This window comes from Gavia stellata, unplaced genomic scaffold, assembly GCF_030936135.1.
Source record: "Gavia stellata isolate bGavSte3 unplaced genomic scaffold, bGavSte3.hap2 HAP2_SCAFFOLD_113, whole genome shotgun sequence".
In the NCBI taxonomy this organism is placed as follows: Eukaryota; Metazoa; Chordata; class Aves; order Gaviiformes; family Gaviidae; genus Gavia; species Gavia stellata.
In genome coordinates, this window is record NW_026776644.1 from 89,934 (window position 1) to 117,000 (window position 27,067).

General features: G+C 43.5%; 1 protein-coding gene across 1 annotated transcript; it reads left to right on the forward strand.

The window, feature by feature from the left end:
• Positions 1-24,144: 24,144 nt before the first annotated feature.
• LOC132321190 (proline-rich protein 22-like) lies at positions 24,145-25,760 on the forward strand. Its single transcript, XM_059834761.1, has 2 exons — positions 24,145-24,247; positions 24,892-25,760. The coding sequence occupies exons 1-2, from the start codon at positions 24,145-24,147 to the stop codon at positions 25,758-25,760; spliced, it is 972 nt and encodes a 323-aa protein (XP_059690744.1).
• Positions 25,761-27,067: the final 1,307 nt, after the last annotated feature.

The window sequence follows — 27,067 nt, forward strand, 5'->3', positions numbered from 1 at the left end:
ATGAGTATATGATCCGGGTTCCCTTGGTGTCTTATCACTGGCACAGGGTTTGCTGGGAGGGAGCCCTATTCAAGCCAGCACAGCCGTCCCAGACAGGGTGCCGAGGGAAACATCGCAGAGACTGAAGGGAAACAGTGCAGGCTTAAGTGGGCCACAAAACCTTACAGAAACATTATCCCAATGGTTATGGCCTGATTCCTCTCCGAGCAGGGATCCTGTTTGGAGCTCTGTGGGTTCAGTGGGAGCAGGACAGCCCAAGGGCTGGTGGATAAACAGAAGCCGTGCCAGTGTCACCACAGAAGTGCCCAGGGCCCAGCTGCGGTGGGCTTGCACAATTAGCGTAGGATTTTCCAGAGTACACAGGGTACTGCCTAAACCCTGAATTCCTGCCTGGGTGAAACCCTGCATGACGTTTCTGTGTTGGGCACCAGTCTGAGTTTTGACCATGGAAATTCTAAGGGCTGGAGGTGATTCAGCTTCATCATAGCTCTTTTAAGCCAGGACTAACTACTGCAGGCATGACTGGAACCACTGTGCTCTTGGAGCTGGGAGTACATATGTAAACACCAGAATGACTCAGGGCCAGTAAGACTACTTTTGTATTGAAATGCAAATTTTTAAAAGGTCCTTTTTTGTTTAAATCTGCCCAAATTCACTATTTCTTCTTTAAACGTGAAACACCTTTGAATGCAGTTATAGACAGGCCATTGTATCCCCTCTGACGCTGGCAATTTATGTTAAATAGGTGGTCAGGAAAAACAGAGGTCTGTAAGGCCCTCACCAGTAATAGAATAAGTATCTTTTCAACACAAAGATGAAAACAGCGCTTTGATGGGACACAAATGGCCTCATTACTGTATGGGCATACGTCCATATTTTACGATTTTTCCTCCCCACTATGAAGGGTAGAAAAGAGGTAAGGAAAACAAATAAGGTTCACTAAAATAGCGTCACAATATTGTAATAATTACTGATATGTTGTTCTTCAAGGTGGTTGAAAGCCAAAGTGAATTGGAGGCTGGTCAGCATTACAGTGCTTACTACACAGGACACCACAATTCCATGTTCTCCCTCATGCTTCATTTATTGCACTGGGAAAGTAACCCAGGACTACATTTCTGAAGACACTTTTCACTCCTGTTGCAATTTTCCAGAGGGCCTGCAACAGTAGGTGTTAGGCATTTGTCTAATCTTATCACAGAAACTCCTTTTATAATCAATATTGGGACACAGATACTGCCTTAGGATAGGAGGGATCTTTCTTTTCCGGAAGAGCATCTCTTACAATAAACAGTTCTGCTGAACAACTCACTCAGGCTGGACAACAATATTTCAGACAGCTATAGAAAAATCCCAGCCCAACTGTAAAAGAGCATTGCGTGCCTCAGAAGATCAATGTAAGGACAAATACCTGAGGTGCTCAGTTGCTATGTAAAGAGATTGTAGAGTAGATATTTGTGATAGAAGGAAGACGTTGCACTACTGAATGCTAAATATCACATCAGCCCTTTGTCATGAACAGGCTTGTTCAGCCTTGGTAAAGTTAGAAAAATTTGCAGTCAGGTTATCAATACAGATACCAGTAAGTTGGAAAAAGACTTACATGAGTCGCAGTGACACCGGCACAGCAAGCCCTTCTATCTGGCTGCATGCCAGAACCAGTACCAGAACTCCTCTGCCCAAACACAGACATCCCTTTTCCTCTTTTGCTGGGGAATTTTAACTCTTAACAAGGGAATACAACTCTGACCTTTCTATCAGACAAGGTCTGTTCTTGCTAAGAGAGCCCAGGCACATTTATATACTGACATTACCTTCAACTGCAGAGCAGTTAGCAATTTTTCCATACATTTTTGCACAGATCCAAGAACTCCAAGAGAAATGTTTTGTTCGCTTTTTTTTTCACATCACTGACCTTTGTATTGCCAACTCTGAAACCCACAGAGGTACCCATCCATGCAGTCATGGCTGGAAAAATGCTAACAGATATTTTCATAACAAAAGACCACCACACGTGAGTGGAAGCATGCTTTCCCATCTCCACTTGAACTGAAGTTTGGGGAGTGTGTGTCTATTTGAGACATGACAGAAAGGAAGCCAGTGAGAGTGAAAGCCACCCCTTTCCCACTCTGACATAGCTCTTTCTCACTGCAGCCTGAAGAAATCTGGAAGGATTTAGTTCCACGCATAATTAGAGATGGAATAAAACTGTAAAAGCTTAAGAAAAAGATCCAAGAGCACTCAGCATTGCATCCACTCCAAGGACCCTCTTGCAATTTATGCACTGACTGTTCTTCCTGTGAAATACATGAGTAGCCCTTGGAGCAGTCTGGGAGCCAGCATCACCACCATCCCCAAACCATCACTTTCCTCCCTCCTTCTCAGTCTTGAATCTTTAATTCCTCCATCTAAAACAGAACAGATGAAGGCAGGCGGTGTGTTACTGCCCATCTACTGCAGCTCAGTGGGTTGGCTGCTCCATAGGGAAAGAGGGACCTCCTCAAATGGAAGCAACGGAGCTTAAACATCAGTTCAAAGTGCCACTGTACTGCTGATGTGGCTCTAAAGAAAATAAGGCCAGGTTAACAGGGAGAGGTAATAACTTTCATTAGCTTGATGTACAGAAGCAGCTAAGCTTGCAAACACATTACAGGCTCCAGCTATAGCACGTTGGTCTAATAAAAGATATTACCCCTGCCTACAAACCTTTTCCCCTGTCTCTCAGACCATCGCTGCTACCAAAGCCCTATTACTATTGTAACATCACAGGAAAACAGCAGTGACCTGGGTTGGCTCACACATCAGAGGAAACAACTTTTTTTTCCCCAGGTAGCTCGGACCAGCACAGGCAAGGCCAGAGGTAGTCTTCAGTAGGAAGGAGGGAGGGACAGAGAAAGGAGGCAGAGTTGATCACATAGAGATAGCCCCAATGCAGGTAACAGCTCAAACATGGGCTAAGCAGGACATGCAGTTGCAGTTTTGCTTCAGAACATGACCTGCATTTGGACTGCAAAGGTACTTCGGTATCAGAAAGTACACTGGCTGCCTAATTTGATTTTCAATAGAAAGTAAGTGGATTAGGGGTTAGGTTTTTTAAGGGATTTAATTTCCTAAAGGGACAGAGAAGTACCCAGTGGGAGAGCATTACAACTCAATTAGGATTATATCGAAGAGCTTATATTTGTTTTTCATAGTCACATAATTCGTAAGTGGTTGAAGGAATTTTGTACAAATAATCAAATTATAACAAACCTAAAAATGCTTGGTTTATTTAGATAGAGATCAACTGTAAGAAACTTCAGGCCAAACAAAATTTCAGAAGGTTATCAGTACCAAAAAAAATGAGGATTCAGGAAGAAGTTCTGCTGCAATAATTACCGTAACTGTTGGGGGTTTTCTATAGAAATACTGGCATTTCACTCAAGGCATTTACCCTGAAATTCTAAAATATCCAAAATAATGACAATTAACTTTTTTTTCTTTCTTCTTCTTATAAATACCTCAAAGGAATCTCAGCTTTTTGTCCTTTTTTACCCTCCCTACTGATTAATATTTTACTGTGTTCTTCCAGAGTGAAGACAAACTGTCTTGGTTCTCCAGTCTCTGTTATGCTCTGAAAAAAACTGTAGTGAAATGTAATGCTCCAAATATTACCTCACCCAATTTTGGAAGGAAAAATTACATGTATAATCCTGCCCTTTTTCCTGAAATCCTAAATTTTCCATATTTCTGAACAATTGCCAAAAGTAAATTCTACATATGAAATTATTTTCTTCTTTGGTTCTTTATACATTTTCTACAAAAAAAAATCCACCTATGTGAAAAGGTAACATTTAGCAAAATTGGTTCTTGTGCCAAAAGCTTTGACTTTAATAACAGAGACTGAGGCAATCTTCTACAGATGTAGGAAAGTAAAACTCAGAATCAGGTTTTAAGATCTCTCACAGCTTTCTGATACTTCCAACTAAAGAAAAACTATTTCAGTCTAATCGTTTATTTCTTAATGAAATACAAATTATTTGGGAGTTAGCTAGCTAACAGAGGCTTGAGCCAGGACTTTGCCCCATAGCTATTTAGAAACTGTTCAGTCTAGTTAAAAACTTTCATGACATTGGTTTTGTATGTATGTTTCTTAAAAACTGTAAAGTAATAGCATAACTTTCTAAGGAATGCCATTTTCACTGTGGAATGCTGTAAAATTCCTCCCCTGAGGTAGCTATGTTATCTCTTTGCATTTAAAAACAATAAATTGAAAGTTAAAAATAAAAGAAAGAGGAAAAGGTGGAAGAAATAGGTGGAAAGGCATTGAAGCTGTAGCAGTTCTGACAAATCATCCTGGCATATATTCCCAGTGGTGATGAGAAATTGTTCTGTGCATTTTATTTATTTTTTTTATATGCCAGAACAAAAAGTGTACTTGAGGCAAAGTTGTAGAATATTGTTAAATTAGTGGGCTTATTTTATTAATGCCCATCAGCATGCAATGATGAAAAAGGATTATTCTAATACACAACCAGTGTGGGAAAACATGGTATTACATATCCCAGTGCTGCAGTCTGTTACATGGACTTTATGCATGTAAGTAATCACTCCATGGTTTAATACAATATCCTAAGATACTTATTCTATACTTGGAATTACATATATTGTTTTTTCTTCCTTTAATGGATAAGTCTAGTGACCTATATTTACAGTACATTACATCAAATCCAATAGACTACTTTCCATATTTTGGTCTTTGAATGAAGCATTCATGTGTGCTTTCTACCTTGTCCCCTTATGAATTAGATAAATGACTTGGTATCAATTAAACATGTAGAATATAATTCACCAAGGCATATTCTTTAACAGAAACTGAACTTCACTGTCATTCATCCCCAAGGCAGTATTTGAGGCCAGCAGAAGAAACCTAATGCACACAATTCTCCTGATAAGAGGAGTGAAAATTAGAAGCATAGAAGTTTGCTTAAGCAGACTCAAGTATCCCTGGAAACGAGTAACTAAAGCCAGACAAACCTTGCATGCTTCAGTTCACAGTGGGTTCGTAAACCAAATTCTGTTTTTCTGTTCACAGGGTTTGGACTCTTGCCTGAAAAGCCAAGTTAGATTAATTTAAATCTCTGAATTAAAAATTCACATGTAAGACAAGGAGAGGCTGTTGTGATGTGATGCAGGACAGAGCAGATGCAAATAACAGCCCAGGTTTAACTGAAAGATGCAGGTATGCATGTCAAGTCACCTTGTGCACAGATTTTCTACTCGTCTTTAAACGTTCTGCAAAGGATACACACGCACATGGAGAACAAGATCTTATAATACCATCTCAAGTCAGGGTTGATTTGTGTGCATGGATGAGATGTTTTTCATGGTTTCACTTTCATAGCTAAATCCAAGCTTAGCAGCAACTTCTATACACTAGTTCAATATTGGCTGTTTTGTATTTTCTGAAGTTTTGATTTGGGCACAAAATGCAACAAGAACAAAAATACTGTGTGTTTTCATTTATTCTCATTTTGTTTCCAGAGGGAGAAGAAATCTCACAGTTAGACTCTATTAGCCCGCTTTCATAGCAATGCCATTAGTAAAATGTCATTTTGATTTGAACCAACTACAACCTACTTCAGAAAAAAAAAAATCCATGCTGCATACACTATATATCAGTGTATGCATATATATATATCTCTGAGAACTTTTCACAAGCTGGTAAACTGTGTAATGGTGTTTATATATGAGCATGGCTTAATTAGCTACATAATGAAAAGAGCAATGAAAATGCAAAAGGAGGTTAGGAAGGGCTGAGCTGCAAGAGGAAACTGGATGTTGACACATCTTGGGAATACTGAAGTTTGTATAATAAGGTCAAATTCTCACCTCCCATTGATAAATAGACCATTACATAAATAAAAGACTGTGTGTGGTCCTTATTATACAGACTTGTAAGCTCACTGAAGAAGACAAGAATGATGAATAGTTCCTCGAACAGCACTGAATTAGCAGCAATGCTCCGCAGAGAGGCAGTTCAGATCTGCAGTTTAGCTTGCGTTGCATGAAACAACTGCCACCCTTTTAAGCCATTGTGGTGGAAGAATGTTTTCAGAGTGACATATTTAGGTGTTGGAAAAGCTGCCCCGAGGCACAAAATATTGTCTGTGACAAGCATGAAGGAAAACAACACCATCTTTTAGTTCAAACCAGCAGTTTCTAGCATGTGCTGAATATGCAGGGAGTGGTTCACTTACGAGCGAAGATCCTGCCTGCCTAAAGCTGCAGCTCCTGGAGAAGAAGATTATGCAGCTCAGGAACTGGTCCAGTGAAAGGAGGTTTTGTTATCTGAAAATGCATTGACAGCAAGCTGAAAACAGTCCCACAGTTGTCATGCAAAATGTTTAGGCCCATAACAAAATAGGACAAGAAATTAAGGGAAAAAGTAAAAGGCAGCAAAAGCTCAGCCACAGCAGTCAGAAAAAATTGTCTGGGATGAAAAGGATGAAAAGAAGAGTAAAACAGCATCAACAGTGAATCATGCCCATAGCTACTGATTTAAGAGCACTACAGTGCATGAGGGCCTTACTTATGTGATGCTGAACATTGGACAGCCATGGTCAGAACTGCTCATACAGGGTCTAACTTGACCCAAACGTGTTAGAACTATGCGCAAGTCCTCTGTTGTTATCTGACAATCCGCTGGCTGTGCTGGCTGCAGAGGCAAGCGTGCTCACCTGTGCTGCTACCACCACCCTGCAAGCTCTTCTGGATCTACCTTAAGAAATCAATTAGCTGCTCCACAGAGATAAAGAGGCCTTTCAAGTTCTCCAGTATCCTATGAAAAGTGTCATAAACTCTTCAGCAATTACCTCTGGTATGTGGAAGAAAAATGAACAAAATCTGAAATTCAGTTGTGTATTTGCTAACTGATTGAATTATACCGTCAGGATGTAGTCTTCTCTTGGATGCATTTTCTTTCTGCCTAGAGATACCTCATATAAACTGAGGTGCACTGGCTAAGATAAACATTTGACTGAGATTTAATTCTCTGGCTCCTTAATTGGTCTTTCATCTGGTTCACTATTGTATATTTATTTATACAGCACATAGTAGTTGACTTCTAATTAGTTTAGAATCAGAACCAAGTTTCAAAATATTCAGGTACTATTTGCACTGGAGTCAGAAGTGCTACCAAGTACTAGACATAAATTAATGTCTATGCCTCAGCTGCCTTCCCAACCTGAGCATTCAAACTCTTTTCCATTACTCCTCAAGACCCAGAAAACACCAACAGGTCACTCCTTTATTATAAGGGTCAAGAGGACTTCACAGAAATTAGGCTATTTCTAAAATAATTTAGAAGTTTGACTATCACCTTATAAATGTCAGTGCTAGCTTTCCAAGATCCTAACACGTAACTCAGTAAGCTTTTCTGAGTTACTTTAAAAAAAAAAAAAATCAAATAAATACATACCAATAAAAGCATAGCAACCCCATTTAATTCTGTTCCCCTAGTATGCCAGATGCTAATTAGGAGCTGGCCCTCATCACATAATGTGGATCCAGATTTGCACTTTACCAAATCACGGAAAGCCAAATTCCAAGCCAGGATTTCATTCTAGCCTACCCTAATGGCTGCAAAAAGCTGCACAGTTGAGATCTGGATCAGATTCAAAACTTTCCCAAAATGTATCTGTGTTCACAACCTGATTTTTGATTCCAGCTCATCTCTAATTATAATTATTACACAGAATGTCAGATCTCAGGTTATGCTCTTTAAAGTTCTCCCTATAAACAATTAATTAGCTTGCTGCAGCCTTTCTATAAATAGCTTGTGCATATAAATTATTCTCATCTGCTCAGACAAACAAAATCCCTGCCTTCTGACTTTCTCTAGTGGACTGCAGCTGTTAGGCAGTCAGACACACATGTGTGTGCTCTTCACATTCAGAGTTAAAAATAAGATTATGGGGCTAATTGACAAAATTTTTTGTATTGAATTAATGCTTGAGAAATCAGGTTTTCCCCAGAAAATGTCTGAAAGCAGCATTTTATCAACTTAATAACTCCGCTAGAGAGCTGGCTCCCAGACCAGCTGAAATGCTGTTCAGCCAAACAGCATGTATTCCTTGTTTTGAGACATCATGCTATTATGGGACAGGATACATATGGCTGCCCAAATTAATTTTGCTGACAGGTCTTCCAAACTCATCCTATAGGTGCTGACAGGCAAGATCGGTCCAAAGCTTCCTCCAACAAGCAGGGAGCTACCTCTCCTCTCTCGAAATGCATACTTCACTTCCCTACCAAAGGTTTTCACCTCCCATAGTAGAGCTGCCCAAGTAAAGTGTGTAGTCACTCCTCTGCCATGTTAGGGCATAGTCCTGTGACTTAGCTTCATTTACAGATTAATTGGATTTATACAAAGACACCCTTTGCCATGTGCAAATGTGAGGTAGGCTGGTATAGGCAGACTGCTATAGCAATCAGACCAAAAATTGCAACAGTCATGAACGTACAAAGTGAACATAGATGTGAATTTACCAGAACCAGTTACCATAACCATTCCTCTTAGTCTGCATGCACCTACCTGCGAGATGTGCATACTAATAATCTTTGTCTCATTCCTATGTTGAGACTGAGTAAGGATTATTAGTAAAGCACTTCGGAAGATTGTAAACCAGTGCAAAAAAGCGTTATGATCATTTTGAAACACTAATCTATATGTTTTTCCCCACAGTCTAGCATACAATCATCATTGCACCCAGCCAGAGAGAAGAAAGCAGGATTATTGGACATTTTAATGTTTCACAGCATAATACTGCTATCATAGTGGGAACAGCAAGGCACTGAGGAGATTGCCCTTTTTTTATGGCCTTCAAGCTCAGATGGGAATCAGTCTTGTTATATTCCTCAGACCCAGTAGACAGAGCCCAGGATGAGCAGAGCTTTCCCAAGCTTCCTGGCAATTATGCTATTTCAGTGGCTGAGTGACACGCCACCAAGCACACCACGCATCTCTAAGCTCCACAATCCCTTCATCTATTTATTACTGCTTTTCAGAAAGACCACTGTGAAGCCCAAGTGTATGGGGGAAACCTCTTCATCAACAGTGCTTTCAATGGGCCCTTTGTGGGTGCATGGCTGTCCAGGACACAGCTGGGGAGCTGAGTTCTGCTTTTGGCACGATTTGTTGGGTGTCCTTGGGCAAGTCCCTTTTTCCCTGGGTCACCTGCATAAAGGATCATAATACTAGCTCACATGAAACATTCCGAGACCACTTTTAAGGAGCTAGATCCTATTGTATAAGAAAACACCAGCAGATGTTAAGGATAATGTCCCATCTATTTTTATTTGGAAAAATATAGAAACATTAAAATCCATTAGCCTTTATCCTTCCCTCTGAAAAGCTTTTTTGTATACATAGTTTTGCTGTCCATAGCTGGGGAGATTTAACAAGGCAAGTTTGAACCCAAAAAAAGTCACACTGTACTGAAATGTGCTGTCAGCTATCCACAGGTGCACACCATATGGCAAAAATGTGGTTATGAGAAGGTATAGCTCCAAACCGTAAATACATTCATGTCAATATGCTCTGATACACAAGCTGGGTCACTGGGATTTTTTCTAGTCTTGGCTTTTGTCAGATGGGTAAAGCTTGCTTGCCTCAATGCCTGTTAAATCAGAGAAGCTCAGTACGTGCAAACACGGAGGTTCAGACTAGTCTGAGCAAACCAGCAGAGACAGAAAGAACAAGTATCTCTGGAATCAGTCACCCGGCTTAGCAACCACTACTACCCTCCTTGTTTCTTGCCTCTCCACATTAAAATTCCTTGGAGTGGGAAAGCACTTTGTTGTATTTGCAAATTAATATACTACAGCCATGTTCCTTGTACATATTAAAAAAACCTGCAATTAACTACCAAGCTGGCTAGCCAATTGAAGAATAGATTTGATTCTGTTTTTTCACGTTACCAAGCCTATTTAATTTAAGGTTTGCAAAAAGTAGACTTGATGACTCCTGCTTTGTTCTCTCCAATATTCAAACCATTGCAAACAGTAGTGTAAAATATTACCAAACTATGTGCAAAATAAATATACTATATTCGCTACATAATAAATAGGATGAAAACCAACAGGGAATCAGATAGCCTTTTGATGTGGACTTTGGGACCAGAGTGACATAGACGACTTCAAAACCTGAAGCTCAACCCCATTTTGTGTCAAAAACTTCAAGGAGAAAATTTACGGATTGTTGGCCTCTCATTCCAAAAAGGCTGGGGTTTTTTAGATGTATAGGGCTTTTTTTTTTTTTTTTTTTTTAAATATTTGCTACAAATGAGTTGTTTCCAGTTTAATGGGGGGGAAAGAAATAAGGGAAAGCTGCACTGAAAATTAGGAGACGAAACTGGGCAGAGTAACTCTTGAGGCACACTGCCAAAAAAAAAATCCAGGAGAGAGAATATTTCTGAAATACTAGTCACAGACCAGGCAGAGAGGTGGTTCTCTATTTCCACAGCTTATATGAACAGAAATGACACCTGGATATCACTGGTAAAGAACTGACAGGAAGACGGAATTTCAAAAGCACTGAAAATTGGTCTTATTGCTCCCAATGCCGTCCATTATCGTAAACCAAGCTGGATCAGCACCGGATATTTTGCAACTCTAATAAGCTCCACTGAAAACACAGATTTGATTAAAGTCAATAGTTTGGGAAAAATGAATGCATACTAACACTTTGATGTTATTTTAATAGAATTTTGCTGGCTCTATTCATCCACTCTCCTGGGCTAACTCGCTTTTTTTAAGCAAGTGAAAGGGATTGAATTTTATTCAGGACATGTGTGTCACAAAGAAGAAGCAAGTATCTTTTAGAATCCTGCTTTGAAAATGGTAACAAGGATGGATTAGTTACTGATATTGGTTTCTAAAGTATATATATTAGCATTGTGTTTCTAACAGTTTTACTGCTTTCAAACATTACTCTTCATCTCCCTCACATTTAAAATGTCCCTGACACATGAGTTTTTCTTCTGCTTTGTCAAATTATTTATCTTTTGACATTTTGTTTTTGTATTTCATGAAGGCCCCCAAAGCAGTAGTCTGTGTGAACTAAAAAATTAGCATTATTCTATAGGTGAAAACCTATCTTTTGTTTTGCTATTTCATATCACTCAATAACATGAAATGCCAACTTGTCTTGTTGATTCTTAGCCTTTTTTACTTCAACTATTTAAATGGTTTAAAGACTCGCACAATAAAGTCTCATAAGGTCTCGATTATTCTTCATTCATCTATACTAAACTGTTTTAGTCAACAATTGACCTTGATCTATTACAAGTCTCATTGTATCTGGTTACATTTGCTCTTGGAATTTATTGCTCTTCTTTCATCCACGCTTTTGACCAACACTAATCTGCTCTGTTTTTCATTTTCTAAGCATCCCACATAGTTCAGAACCTTATTGATATTCTGGATTCATATGTTCTGATTTATTTGAGTTTCTCCTAACTATCACTGCAGACAAAGGCAGCTTTATTGTAGAACACTAACTGGAAATGGAAAAGTGCTACTTTGTTAGACTGTATTATGAATTCCTCTCCCATCTCCCCAAAGCAAAGTGGTTCTATTATGTGTTTTGGATTACAGACTCCAGACTAAAACCTGCGCATATTCAAGTCTCACCAAGCAACAGCACAAATCCCAAGCAGAGACCAGAAAAGTCACAATTGGCAGCTGTTGAATTTGTATCAGCTGGTAACTGAGGTAAACCACATCATTGCCAAGCATGGTTTATCTTTCAGTGCAGCCACCAAGATCTGAATTAAACAAGACCAATTTTTTTTCTAATTAGAAATGAGGAGGATGCAATGAGCATCCATTCTAGACACTTTTCTGAGGGGGCATCACATGGAAGCAAATATGTAAACACACAAAGCAGGCCAGCTTGCCAGAGACATTGTAGAAGTTCAAGCAATTGAAACATTGATTACAAGATATTAAAAAAGAAAGGGTTTTTTTTTTTGTTTTTTTAATCCATTAGGCCCCTGTGTGGGAGAAGATGGGGTCACGGAACCAATCCTCTGCTCTAGCACAAAACCCACATGGCTCAGCAGGGGAGGGACTGCTGGTTTCCACACATCCATCTTCCATCCTGTTAGAAAGCAAGTTGGGATTAAATCCATCCTCCTGCACAAGCACTGCGTGAGGGCAGAGTTTGAACTCTGTCATCTCTGCAGCCTTGGGCGGGATGGGGTAAGGGGGTGGGAGCCTAATTTTTTACCAGCAGACCACAACAGAACAGTAAACTTCTAGGGAAATGTTTCTTTAACAATAAATGTCAGCTCATTACTACAGCTGACATTATTATCAGCATCATTATTAGAAAAGTATAAATTCTGGTGAAATCCTGATTTAGGGAAAAGTCTTTGAAACACTGATTTTTCCTTTTAGAAAAATAATTTAATTTTATACTATATTTTTAATTCAGAGTTCCACAGCAATCCACATGTACTTACTTTAACCTATATCTCTCTATAGGTTCTTTTTTTCTAAAATAGGGGTTTAGAAAAAATAAAAGTTAATTTGCTTTGCTTTTTCCATTACGAGGAAAAATTCCCATCTAGCTCTAATTGATGTTTATCTTCATAGATTTCTTTATCACCATCAACCTCCAGACAAATCATGCTCCAGCTGAAGGTGAAGTGGTTTCTATAGGGTGTTATATCATATCAGTATGCCACATTGAAGATGTGCTGGGTATGTGTAGCATCAATCCAATGTGGTGCTCCTGCTCTATCACATTTCGCTAACATAACAACTAAAAAAGAAAAGGTAAATGTAAATGAAATATCCAGCCAACATAATTTGGAAATCAATGGTCGTTCATAACTTCTCCATTTGTTCTGGGGTTTTTTTTTGCAATTCTTCAATTTTATTTTATTTTTTCTTTGTCTTCTAGTTCCTCATCTTACCAAATGAAATCATATGAGCACATGGATTCTCCTTGCAGTACTAAAGATCTACTTGAAGACCTGTGAGGACATTGACTTCCTACCTGTCCATACAAAGCTTAGCATTGCTGTGACAGGATTAAATAGTTAGTAACATAATAAAATGCGAAAATGAACTATAATAGCATTACTGCTATTGGGTTACCCCTGCTCAGGATCTGTATTGCACTTTTTGCAACTGCATAGTCATCCATTTTTATTAATAAATGTAAATTTAGAAATCAATATGTTCACCCATATTAAAATCCTTCATTTCTCCATAGTAGGTTTTTTCCCTCTACTGTATTCCTAAATATTTTTCTAATGTTAAAATACTTTCTATAGAAATGGTTTGACATTTTCTTTGCTATGTACTAAATCAAGAAACCTAAATCCCAAAGAATTGTTTAATGACTGCTTATGTCTGAGGGAAACCAGGGTTAAAGTGTAATTTTTCAAGTAAGCAGCATGCTGATGCTCACTAAAGTGATACAGATTATTTTAGATAGGAGTAACTGAGCTGGGTAATTCATCTAACCTACCTGACCTGACAACTCCTTTCATTATTTTAGAGCAGTAATTGAGATGCCAGAACATGTGATGATGATGACATAAGATGACAATATTGGTCCACTTCAACCAGCCTCCATGTCTACATCAATGAGTGATACTACAGGCTCACAGCTTAGCCACAGACAAGGTCCAAAATGCTTATCCTCCTCTGCCTTTCTTTTCAGAGGATGAGACAACTCCAGGGATTAATGTGTGAATTACCTTGAACTCCTTTTCTCATTGTCATAAGCAATGAAGTGCCTCAGGAACAGTCCTGAAATTGGCTAAGGGCCATATGCCACCACTCACCCTTTCCTGCCCCCTTATTTGTTTCAGTGGTGAGAGGACTGCTGGCTCACTTCACCTCTTCTACCAGTTCTTTTCCCGTTGCCAACTGGGCCACCTACTCCTGTTGACAGCCAGAGAAGTGGAGGCAAGGCTCTTCCTATTCCCTTAAATTCACTCCCATATGAAGGGGAGAAAAGGGCAAGCATTTAGGCCATGTTTTAAGTCATTTTCCTTCCTCTTTACTGCCTGCATATCCTAGGCTTATAGTTCTGCAGCTTCCTTAAAACAGCTGAGAAGAGAGACCTCTGCTTTATAGACTTCAAGTCCACCCTTTGTGATGACCACCTTTAGCAGCCTCCATACAGCTAAAAGTCAGGTTAGACAAAGAGTGTTTTGTCCTCCTTCTTTGTCTAACCGAATATGTGCTTCCCTTTAAATGAGTGCTTAATCCTCGCATTAACAGTTTTCTCTCCTAGACTTGCTTCTTGTTGCAAAATCACCTCCTGTGGTTTTAGGCAGAGAACCACAGCTAAGGCTACAACCAAAAGGATGCTCAGAGAATATAATAGAACCTGTAGTTTAACACAGGGATGTATAAATAACATATGATATGAAACAGAATTAAAGCAGTAAGTAGAAACACATCGAGCAAGCAGTCACAGTACTGAATTGAAAAGCAGGGGGAAAAGCGATAGCTGTAGATAACACACTGCGTGTGCTGGAGGGCCTACAGAGATTTCAAAGATAGTTTAAAAAAAAAAAAAAAAGACACTTCAACATCTCTAGATCTAAGAATCTAAGACACTCCTAAAGATATTTTCTCCAAGCGAAGCCTAAAATGAAGCACTTCAGCATGAAAACGAAACTATCTGTTTAGCATTCTTTCTGGAGAACTCAAGTATCTCTGGAAGCTCACATTCTCCTTCAGAGCATCACACAGCTGTGGAAATGAGAAAGAAAATATAAAGCAAGACTTGCAATGGATATAAAAATACTATGGAGGTAGTGGGGATCTACTATAGATATCTACCGTGGATAACCCAGCTGATCCGCTCTGCCTTACTGTAAATTCTTAGCAGTGCCACAGAGGAAAAATACAGCCACAGATATTCAGAATAAGCAACACCCAATGGTGAAACGTTTATTTCAAAGAGAAGAAACTGAAATCCAACGTTTCTGTAGCTATAAACACCTTTAATTAGAAAGCTTATTTCACTTACTGGATATTCAGAGAACTACTCACTGGCCTCAAGCTAATTTCATTTTCCAATCTCATAAGACAGTAGGAGCTACACATAAAATGACAAAAAATTACACCAGTGTGTTTTGTTAGAAAAAGAATTGCACTCTTCACAGTAAGGTGTGATTCTGGAAATATTTTCCTACAGAGGTGTTTGGGTGCTAAAGGGAAGTAAAAAGTTACTAGCAGCAAACTCAGAATATTCTCTTTGTCACCAGAAGTCCAGGAGCCTGGACTGATGCGAAGTAACAGAGCTCCAGCAAAGCCAAAGACAATTCCCTGGTGATAACAGTGGATGCTTCAATGGGGTTACTGCACTCAGTGACTGGTTGGGAGGCAAATAAGCACAAGTGTGTCATTCTACTTCTAGAGTTAGTGTGATAGAGCGATCCCCCTCAATACCATGTAAGTGGCATCAAGATTCATGAAATCACAGTAAGAGGATTTTGTGATTAATATATCTGATCACATATCATACTGCCTGACTTCACCCTGCTGTATTAGGCTAAATGAGGGAAAGGGATGTCTTGTTTTTCTTATAATTTGGAGAGAGAAAAAAGAATCCTACAGTATCACTTGATTTCTACCATATGGGTTAAATATTTAAAGCACCCATTGCTGGAATGGCTCTCTGAAAAGAACACTAAATTCTTCAACTTTGACAGGCAAAGTCAGTGATTGGCATTTCAAAATAAAAAAGACTGGAAAGAATATAAAACCCAAACAATAAACCTTTCACATTGGCTGTATTGTCACAAAGCTCCTTCTCTTCATTCCGTGTGATGCCAGGTATATTCACTGTCTCCCCAGAAGCTTTAAATAATAACACGAAGGAAAAGATGAGAACTTAATCTATTCCTCTCTAGGGCAACTTTTAACACTAACTTTTCTCTACCGAGATCCTCTCAGTTGACTTCCAGGCTGACACAGCTGATTTACACTGGATTAAAGCATTGGTTTCTTTCTGTGAAGATGACACACCAATGTCCCTGGCTTAAAGCAGACCTTTGGAGTTTTGAACAAAAATCCCTCTTCCCATTCAATCCATTTTTGTCGTGATTACAGAACAGAACAGAACATGCGTTGCTAGAATATGCAACGAGATGTCCATAAAACAGGAATGGGGACATGCAATTGTCTGGTATAATTTCTGAATGCCAGCAAATTAGAGTTGAGCAGACAATGACAATTTCATTTTGTGAGAACTTTCAATGTAACCACAACAAAATGTGGAAAATATTTTCCAAATGCTTTTGTTCCAATGCAAAACAGAAAACAAACCCATTTCAAAATCTTGCCATGAAAACAAAATCAGACAAAAATGTCTACTTTCAGAATAAAATCTGAGCTTTTCCATTTGGAAAGAGGAAGCAAGGGTGTTTTAGCTGTTATGAAGCAATATGGAAAATTCAAGCTCCTGTTTCTCATCCCAGATCAGTATCGCAGTAAGTCAGCGATCACCCCTTCTCAGCGGATCATTGAAATACTTAAGTCTCCATAAAACATTGTAGCGTCACAGAATGCATATTTGGCAAATGGAAATTCTCTGATTTAGCCAGCACTAGTAGAAACCTGTTCTTCCACTCTTCCAGAAATTTAAGGAAATTTTTCTTATAAAAATGAGTAACGAATATGAGTAAGCAGAGTTACCTGTGTGCAGAAGCAACATTGAGCTAAATTCTTCCCTGTGACTGCTTGCTGCTGCCATAATTCTGTCTTAAGTACAAATGACTGCACTGCTTTCAAATAACTTGCTATAAATGCTATTTGCTGGAAGAGAGGATAAGTGCTAGCAGCTATAATTCAAAAGCAATAAAAGCTGCACACATTCCCCAGCAACACAACAAATATGAGACAGACCTGCACTTACAACAACAACAGATAGCTAGAATAGTTCAAATTGTTTATTCCTCCAAGAGCAAGAAGAAGGGAAAAAATATCTGGTAGCTCTTCAATGAAATACGTTGAGCAATCATGTTAGTAAGAAACAAAAGCATTCCCTGTGTTGGTTAGGCTGTAGAAAAGGGATTCTATAGAATAAAATATCTGCAGCTCAGTGAGCATCGTAACAGGACATTTAAACAGGGACGTGTGAGACACGAAGTAATTTGCTCTACACAGCTTCAGTGAGAGTCCTGTGTCCAGCTTGGAGCATCACATCTTAGCAAATATGCAGACCAGTTTGGAAGGATGCCAGCATAGAACAGTAAGGATGAACTTGAGTGTGGAAATTTTGCCCCCTGAGGCAAGACCGAAAGAATTGAAAATTTGCTAAGTCTATAAAAACACAGTTGGAAAATCCTGGAAAAAGAAGGCCTGAGTAAGAGTTTTATCTTGATTCTGTCTGTCAGTGACCCAAGCCACTGCCCGAGTATACTCAGCAGTCTGGAAGACAAAATTATTGAAAATGTATGAGAGGGTTTTACCCCTGTAGATCTGAATTTTGCCAGTGAAGTCAATCTTGACAGTAAAGTTTCCCTCTTGATGTCTATCTCAGTGGATCAGAGGATTCACATTTTAAAGCTTTTTGCCCAGATCTGAGGAATATCCTATGTAAAGCAGGCAACAATAGACCATTATTTTAAATTTGTGAAACTGAAACGTCCAGAGTTCCACTAAATATATAGTCCACTTCCTCAAGCTTGGTATCTTAGACACATCCCTGCAGAAATATCCTTAATGCTCCAATTCAGCAAGCATTTAACGTCCATTAAACCAGTCACAAGTTCCATAAGACTGAATGGATTTAAACATACTCTGCTGAAATGAATACTAAAAGTAAAGCTCCCATCATTTTGGAAAAGTTCCTTTGAACAAGATATGTATGAAGCCCATAGAAGGGATAGTATAAACATCTTAAAGCTTAAAACAGAATCAGATTTGCTGAAACAGGAGCAGTAAGGTGATGAAAAAACCATATATTTTTCAAGCTTAGACAGCCAGGCCAAATCAGCTGCAGCAGCCTTTCACCTTTTATAGCTTAAGGATAATTTCCACCTCGCTTATGGACTATGCTTCTCGGAGCTCTCCCTGCCATATTTGTGCTGAGCCCTGTGCCTCCTATACGCCAACCAGAAGGCAGGAGAAGGTTTGCATTGAATATCGCTATATATTATCCCAGAAAAGGTTTTTCCTCAATTCTACCACTGATGATCAGGCAATTCTGAAAATAACCCATCATCACAGTTTAGCAGAAACCCATTACGAAAAGCTGTGGAAAGGTTTTTTCAGTTGAGTAAGTTACTGCGCGCGTAAGCATAGGACTGTACCTGTTATAATTATTGACTTGAGTGACAATGGAGGAACTGTTCTTCACATTAACCTTCCAATCTTGGGGGCTAAACCAAAAAGTGCCTTAATGTATTTGTTGCTCCACCTCCCATATGGTTTCACAGACTTCAGCAGAATAAGGCTGATTTATACTGCTCAGCACCAGTCCAACACATGCAGGAAACATTGCTAAGGAATCACAGGTTTTGTCTGTACCTTTTCCTCTTTGTAATCCGTGAAAATCCTTTTTATGCTGATCTCTAATGCACAGTGTTAAACCTACCTGGGCCAACAGATAATACTAAAATACAGGAGCGCTGCTGCGGGCTTCCAGTTCACCATAATCATGCTCCTGACTCCCAAAATTATCAACAGGGTTGGGAACAAAAGAAAATGCTGGGGCAAAGACGGAAGGTGTCACACGGGGTGCACAGATCTGCCTAGAGCACAGAAGCACTGGCAGAGCTGGGACCAGAGGGAATATCACTACCTCCTTTGCGCAGCCTTGCTTAGAAGAGCTTTCTGGTCTTCAACTACGATCCTTCCATAATCTGTAGTGTTACTGAAACATCACCAGAGGATATTTTGCTTTCCTTTCATTGTTGTCCTTTGTAGCACAGCTCAGAAAGTATAAATCAAAGCAGCATGGAAATCACATTTCCTCCCTGCCTCTGGAATGATTTCATCATCTCTTTTTCTATTCAGCCTGTGAAACAGCTAATGCTCTTCTTTTATTTTCAATCCCTTCGTGGATTTTAGGTTACCTGTACTACTGACCTATTTACAACCAAGTGCCAAACTAAAACATAACGTGGCAACAGGTTTAGTAGCCCTTGTCAGTCTAAAGAGATTAAAAACAAAACAAACCCTGCCCCCAAAAAATAAAAACAATCTGGGGTTTTTGCACCCCCAAGGACAATGTTTCAAATCTGAAATTCAGCCACTTGTACCAAAAGAGGCACAAACAATTTTTTTATATTTTAAAAAAAGTTAGCTAGTATTTAAGCTACTCAGTTAAGGAGATAGCACAAGTCAAATACAGAATAATCCAAGCTAAGATTAAGATGGAAGTTTCCAGCCTGACAATAAGGGGCATCATCCACTACACAACCACTGAAGAACCCCCATGCTATTTCTGGCATTTCTGCCCTATGCAGGTGTGATCGGTACCCCCTGCTCCCGACCCCTGGTAATGTCTGTCCCCTTAGTGTCAGGTGACAGAATCACACGCATTTAGAAAGACAGTCGCACTCATTTTTGCTGTCACACAGAACACTGATGTGAACATTAAAAATCTTGTAGAATTGTTCCTTTGTCTCTTTGACTACATCAGTTGTTTATGTATAAGCTGCCCAAAGTACCTCACATGTAATTAAACATAATCTTCAATAACAGTAAATAATATTCAATATAAACAAACAAATAAGAGTAAGCGCTTGCAGTGAAGTAGGAGAAATCCAATAGAATTAAAACTTTGTAATCAATTTATTATAAGAGTGATTAGCAAAAAATCTTGGGGAGAAGGATTAAGAAGCCATTTCAGAAATACCTGAGCACCATTAGCTCGGTGTCCTCCTTACAGGTGAACAGGTTTTGGAAGACCATGTTCATGGCGCATATGTTGCATTAGGAAATGGATAAACATGCAAAAAGTGAAGTGAATGGGATTCAGAAATTCCACCTGTCTTTCACAGTGATGTCTTTTATAACACTTTTATGATGCAGAAGTATTTTCTTTGGAAATGGAGTGCCATATTAAATGTGAGCATATGGAATTTATAGTGAAACAGGTTATCACTAGTGAAATTATGAATCTATTACATCTTGTTACTCCCAAATACGTTAGCTTACTTTTTGTTAGTCATTTGCAATAAGACAGTCAAAGTCATCTTGATAATTGATGTGCTGACCTGCCCTAGATGCGATGACTCTGGTCTTTCAATTTCACCATGATTTCCTCTACAGGGATTTAATTAGGAGATGTGCTCCAAGGCACTCGCTCCACATTTCTGCATCTTCTAAGAATGACCTTTGATTTGTTGATTTTCATTTGCTTAAACACATCCTGAAACAAATTTTGCAAACTGAATTAATTTTCATTTGCACTTTACCATTTATGTTAAAATGGGCCAGCGCTCTAACTTCCTTTGTAAAGACTGGCTTCTAAAAAAGAAATTTCCTAAAGTTTAAATCATTCACCGTAATGTCTGTGAAATGTGTATAATGCTTGTTATTAGAAGTCATCATCTAGGGCAAAATACTAAATACATAAACCCACAAGAATTCACAGTAATTCAAAATACAATTTTCTTCCTGGAGAATCTAATTTTAGCTACTAAAAGACCATCATAGCATTAATACTAATGTTTTTATTGTACATGACCTAAACTGTTGTTCAGAAAAACCCCAGGCAACTCACTTAAAAGTTCAAATGCTCTCCTTAGATCAATATGAAAAAAGCAAAATCTAGTAGAAGAGAAAGCAGGGAGGAAGGTATAGCTTTGTTGTATGCTCTACCTGCAAAATGAGCTCATGGGGGTTTATTCACTCTAAAGATGGGTTTCATAGCACCGATGACAACGCGCTGTTAAAAGCTACACTGAAAGCAATGGGTGCTGGGACTTTCAAGCATTGGGATGCACATTTAGCAGAAGCCACTTGGCTAGTTAACACTAGAGGCTCTGCCAGTCGACCTGGCCCTGCCCAGTCTAAACCCCTGTGCACTGTGGAAGGAGGTAAGATCCCCTTAGTACATAAAAAGAACTTGCTGGGAGAAACAGTCTGGGTTATTCCTTCCTCAGGAAAAGGTAAACCTATTGGCGGGGTAGTTTTTGCTCAAGGACCTGGGTGTACTTGGTGGGTAATGCAGAAGGATGGGGGAGTCCAGTGTGTACCTCAGGGCGATTTAATTCTGGGTGAAAATAATCCATGATTTGAGCTGCATGTTATGGGAATTGCTATAGCAAGAACCCATTGTTGCTAGCCAGGCTAGGAGCAAAAGGAGGAGTTCATTGCAATCTTAAACCCTATAAGCTGGCCCAAAGGGACCAGGGGTGGAGATTGTCATGGAAATACTTTTAAATTGTTGTAACCCATAAGTTGAGTTGCGTGTTACAGGAATTACTATAGCAGGAACCACCTGTACCAACGGAGGACAAGCCTTACAAGAAGCAGTGCAAGTGCAGCAGTGACCCGACCTGAGCTGGCTGTGGTGCCCAAGAACGGCATGCAATACAACACCTCTCCTGTCCTGAGTGACCACCCTAACAGCTGGAGCCCAAAATGAACTGAAATGAACTCAGCGGACATTTTGTGGACATTTGTGGATATTTATGGACATTTTACAGACATTTCACAGGGGTGATCCATAAACTAAGGGAATGATGTCCGTGTCCTGTATCAAAGGGTGGGAAGGGTGATGGTAACTAAGGAGAACGTATTGGATAGTGTGCTACCTGAGCATGCCATAAAAGGTAAGGAATAAGGGGTGGAGAATATGCTGGTTTTGGCTGGGATAGAGTTAGTTTTCTTCACATTCGCTAGTACAGGGCTGAGTTTTGGATTTGTGCTGAAAACAGGGTTGATAATGTTTTAGTTATTGCTGAGCGGTGCTTACACAGCGTCCAGGCCTTTTCTGCTTCTCACACCACCCCACCAGCGAGTAGGCTGGGGGTGCACAAGAAGTTGGGCTCTGAACTTGTTTAGGCTACTAAAACTTCCAACATACACTCGCTCTCCTGCTCACACTGGCCAGAGCTCAACACCGATATAGCGAACGTCCAGCGATTGCTCCTACAGTAAAGGTGCCAGCCCTGAAAGCTCTTGCTGGTCCTCATCTCCCACCGGTAACCTCTGAAATGAACCACAAACACTTGGGCTCTGAACTTGTTTAGAGCTGGGACAGCTGGGACAGCTGGGACAGCTGGACAGCTGATCCCAACTGACCGAGGGGATATTCCATACCATATGACGTCATGCTCAGTATATGACCTAGTGGGAAAGCTGGCCGGGGGACTGCTGCTTGGGCACAGGCTGGGCATCGGTCTGAGGGTGGTGAGCAATTGTTTCCATTTGCATCGCTTGTCTTTCTTGGCTTTTATTTTTTGTTGTTTTTATTTTCCTTTTCATGACAATGTTTAGTATTATTATCATTATTATTTTATTTTGTTCAATTCCATTTACGAAACTGCTCTTATCTCAACCCATGAGCTTTCTCACTTTTCTTTTCCGATTCTCTCCCCCATCCCGCTGGGGCAGGGGGGGAGTGAGGGAGCGGCTGTGTGGTGCTTAGTTGCCAGCTGGGCTCAAACCACGACACCACCGCCGTCCCTTCATCCGCTGGTTGGGTGACCTTACCCTAGAAGGGTATCTAATGAGTGAAACAGGACTTTCCCTTTGTGAACCCATGTTGACTGTGCCTGGTGATTGCATTATTCTTTTAAAGCCTTTCAAGAGAACCCAGTACCATCTTCTCCAGAAGTTTTCCAGGAACTGAGGTTAGACTCACAGGTCTGTAGGTTCCTGGGTCCCAAGACCTTTGGCAGATGATGGAGAGGGGTCCTGCCATAACATCTGCCAGCTCCTTCAGTACTCTGCGGTGAATCCCATCAGGCCCCATGGACTTGTGAGCATTCAGCTGATACAGCGGGCCCCTGACAGCTTCACTATTCCACAAATGGAAAGTCACTGTTCCCACACTCGTGCTCCACCGAGTCAGGGGACCGGGCAGCCCAAGGTCTATCAGTATTATTAAAGGCTGAGGCAAAAAAAAGCATTGAATGCCTCTGCTTTTTCTCCGTCCCTATCAGTCAGGCGACCATCTTCAACAAGTGGTCTTCTGCCCCGCTCGCTTGATTTCCGACACAGGGGAATTGCCTGCTTCTGACCTTCTCAAAGGCGCTTCTTAAAGACTGACCAGCACTCGCCGACTCCTGAGCCCTCAACAGCAGACTTCCAGGGGACTCTGCTAAGTACCTCCCTGAATAACGGAACGTTTGCTCTCTCAAAATCCAGCATAGCAACTCTGCTGTCCTTCTTTCTCATGACACTGACAATTTTAAACTCAACCGTTTCATGATCACTGTGGCCAAGAGCATCCCATCTCCCACGAGTCCTCCTCCATTCCCAACCAGCAAGTCTAGGAGGGCATCTTTCCTAGTTGGCTCCCTGAGTACTTGTAACAAGAAGTTCTGTCCCACAAACTTCAGGAACTTCCCAGACCTGCTCGTCACAGCAGTATGGTATTCCCCGCTGGGGCCTGGGGACTTGAAATCCCCCATACGGACACGGGCTGCCCATCCCGAGATTTCTCCTAATTGCCTGTAGAATAACTCCTCAGCGCTGGCATCCTGGCTGGGCGATGGCTAGCAGACACCCACTACAACATCTGCTTTGCTTTCCATCCCCCTCATCCTCACCCAGAGGCTCTCGATCACGTACATCATCGCCGCCTGTAAGGGCTCTACCATCAAACCTCTCCCTCACATACAGCACGACACCTCCACCTCGCCTGCCCTGCCCACCCCTCCTGAACAGCCTGGACCCTCCATCCCAGCGGGACCCCTTCCACCAAGTCCCACTAATCCCAAGGATATCCCAGCTCTGGGAAGGCACCAAGGCTTCCAGCCAAGGGCATTTGCACCCACAGCCCCCAACAGCCGCCTGCAGGGCCCGGGGCAGCCCAGCCCCCCTTAACCCTTTCCCTCCCCAGGAGGAGCTGGGGAGGCTGTTGGGGCGGGGCGAAACACAGGGAGCCCCCGCATTCCATCCTGGGAGACCCAGAGAGTCCTTAGCAGCCAACAGCCACAACGGACCATGGCGCGGCCACCGCTGCGGCTCCCAGCGCGTGGGCCCTGGGCCCCCCCGGCGCCCTGGCTCCTTCAGCCTTTTGTGCTCCCCAAAACCTTCTACCCCCGAGGTAGGGACCCACCCCGACCCCTGCAGCCCGGGACGCTCCTGGGGGCAAGAGCAGAGGTGACCGATGGCCATCACTCCTGTCTCTCTTGCAGGCTCACCCAACCTGTGCCAACTGCCCGGGCAGGAGCAGCCCTTCCCCGCAGCCTGGGCACCCCCAGTGGGGGTGGCCCCCCAGGCACCACCAGCAGGTATGGCACCACTCTCTGCTCGGGCACCCCGCCACCTTCGGCACCTTCAGCACCCCCGACCCCTGGGCACGCCCAGGATCCCCCCACCACCCCCAAGCACTCGCAGCATCCCCACCACCCCTGCTCCCCCGGCAGATATGGCACAGGGCTTCAGCAAGCCCGGGCGACCATCCCCTGCCCTTGCCTGGGTGATGGGTGCGCACTAAATCCCATTTCCACAGAACTTCCCAAATCCTTGGGGCCACCTCTCCCGTGTCAGCCCCCTGGAAGTGAGTCTCGTTCCCCAATTTGCAACCTGGTCCCACTGGCACGTCAGCTCACCCCACGGCGAGTGCCCCGGCCACAAGCTCCCCACGTGCCTAGCGCAGAGCCGGGGGACCTCAACCATCAGGGCCGGCTTGGCGGGTGCCCTTGGAGGGTCCCCCCGGCCCAGCACGGCTCCCTCTCCCCCACACAGGTCTGCAGAGGGCTCCATGCGGCTGCTGCTTCCACCCCCAGCTCTTCCACATCCCGTGGACGAGCACCCATCTGCCTCCACTGGCCACGGCCACGCTTGGCCGCGCTGCCGCTTCTCTGCCGGGTGCTGCCCTGTGGGGTCCCGGGGGCTGCGGGACCCCCCCAGCTTGGGCAGCCCCTCGGAGCCCCCAGGGACAGCCGCAACACCTCCCACCCTACACCCAGCAGGGGAGAGCGGTGACCCCAGCCCCCCCGCTGCTGCCGACGTCCATCCCCAGCTACCAGCAGATCCAGGGGCAGCCCGCAGAGACCAAGACCTCTGGCAGTGCCACCCCCAGGGCAGCACCCCCGGGAAGCAACATCCCCCCGGGCAGCGACGTCCCCCCCAGCCCCTCTGCTGCCCCCCACGAGCAAGCCCTGGGGGACCCCACAGGCGACCTCGCCGTGGCTGAGGAGGTCCTTCTCGAAGAGGCCCTGAGGCTCTTTGGTTGCTCCCCGGACGCGGTGGGGGTCAGCCAGGACGCTCCCAGCAGCGGCCCCAGGCCTGGGGACCCTGGTGGCACCGGCGCAGCCATCCCCCACTGCGACTTCGCCTCGCTCTCCCTGCCCGAAGAGCTGCTCAGCCCCGACTACAGCGTCCCCGAGACCGCTGACGCCATCCTCAGCCTGGACGAGTTCGTCATGGGGCTGGAGCCCCAGGAGCCGTGGGGGGATGAGGGCAGGGACCTGCCACCGTCCCAGCCTGCCACGGCAGAGAAGCGGGGGAAGAAGCGCGCCAAGAGCACCTCGCCAAAGCCAGCCAGCAAGCGCAGGGCTCTCGCCGGCAGCACGGGGGTGGCGGGGGGTTGTTTGGACCCACAGCAGGGGTGAGAGGGAGATGGGGGGAGTGGGGGAGGAGGGCTGGGTATTTGGGGAGGGTGGTGGTGTTGGTATAGTAGATTTGGTGAGGCCGCTTCTCTTGTTTTCTTCATTAAAAGCCATTTCTCCTGAACTACTCCGTGCCTGTGTGGGAGCGGGAGGAAGCGCAGGGGGCACCGGGAAAGGGCACCCAAGAGGTGCAAAAGCCCCGCAGAGCCCCACAGCAGAGCCGGCGAGCCCCGAAGGGCACCGAGCCGTCCCCAGGGCTGAGTCACCAGCAGCGGGGCAGACAATGGCGGCAGCCGGGGGACTGCCCTGTCCCCTTCCCCAGGGGAAGCAGCCCTTCGGCAGGGGAGCCAGGACAGACGGGTCCCTGCACGACACACGGACACGGCCCCACACAGAAAGCAGCATGGAGTCCCCGGGACAAGGACAGACCTTGGGGGCCAGGCTGGGGATGGACACATATGACAACGGGGGCTGCAACGCCTTCGTCCTGAACACGACCAGTGTCCCCTCCAGCAGGGACAGGGCTCGGTGCAAAGCCCTTCAAAGCCTCAAGACAATCACACCCTTCCTTGGGTCCCACCGCGCTCCGCTCCGGAGCCAGGCTCTGCCTCACTGCCCAGCAAAATAACCCCAAATCACTCCAAGAATGGCGAGGGAGGGAGCTGCAGGCCAGGCAGGGACCCTCCTCCCCTTGTCTGGCTGCACCTTGGGCAGACGCAAGACCAGGAAGGTGGCAAAAAAAATAGGAAGAAAGAAAATCACTGCACCGGCCAGAAAGTGCCTGGAAACTTCATCTCTCTTTGTCCCCCTTTTCCCATCCCAGCTCCACAACCTGGGGCCAATGCAGCCAACGGCGCCTTCGGGAAGCGGCCTCACCTTTCCGGCTCTAGCTTGCAGAAGGTGCAGGGTGAGGTCCCCATCGGGGCAGCCCCCCAGTGCCGGGGGTCGGGGGGATAAACCCCTTCCTTCGGGCAGTCCCAGTGATCCCGCTGCGGCAGTGGGAGCCACTCGGGACCCTGGGCAGGCACAGTCCCGTTGGCGTCAGCATGGCACGGCGCAGCTCCCGCTGCCGCTGCTGCTCAGCGTCTCGCCTCCCATGCTGACCCGCCCCGAGCATCCTCCTCGCCCCAAAACTCCTGTCCCCTGGAGCAGCTGCACCACCACCGCCCACAGCTCTTGGGGGCCACAGAGACTTCTTCTGCTCCAGGGAAGGAGGAAAACAGCAGGAAAAATGCCGGCTGCCGGCTGCCCTCCCGGCGCTTCCCCCCGGGCCGCAGAACCCCTCGCGGGGGGGTCCGCAGACTGCCCTC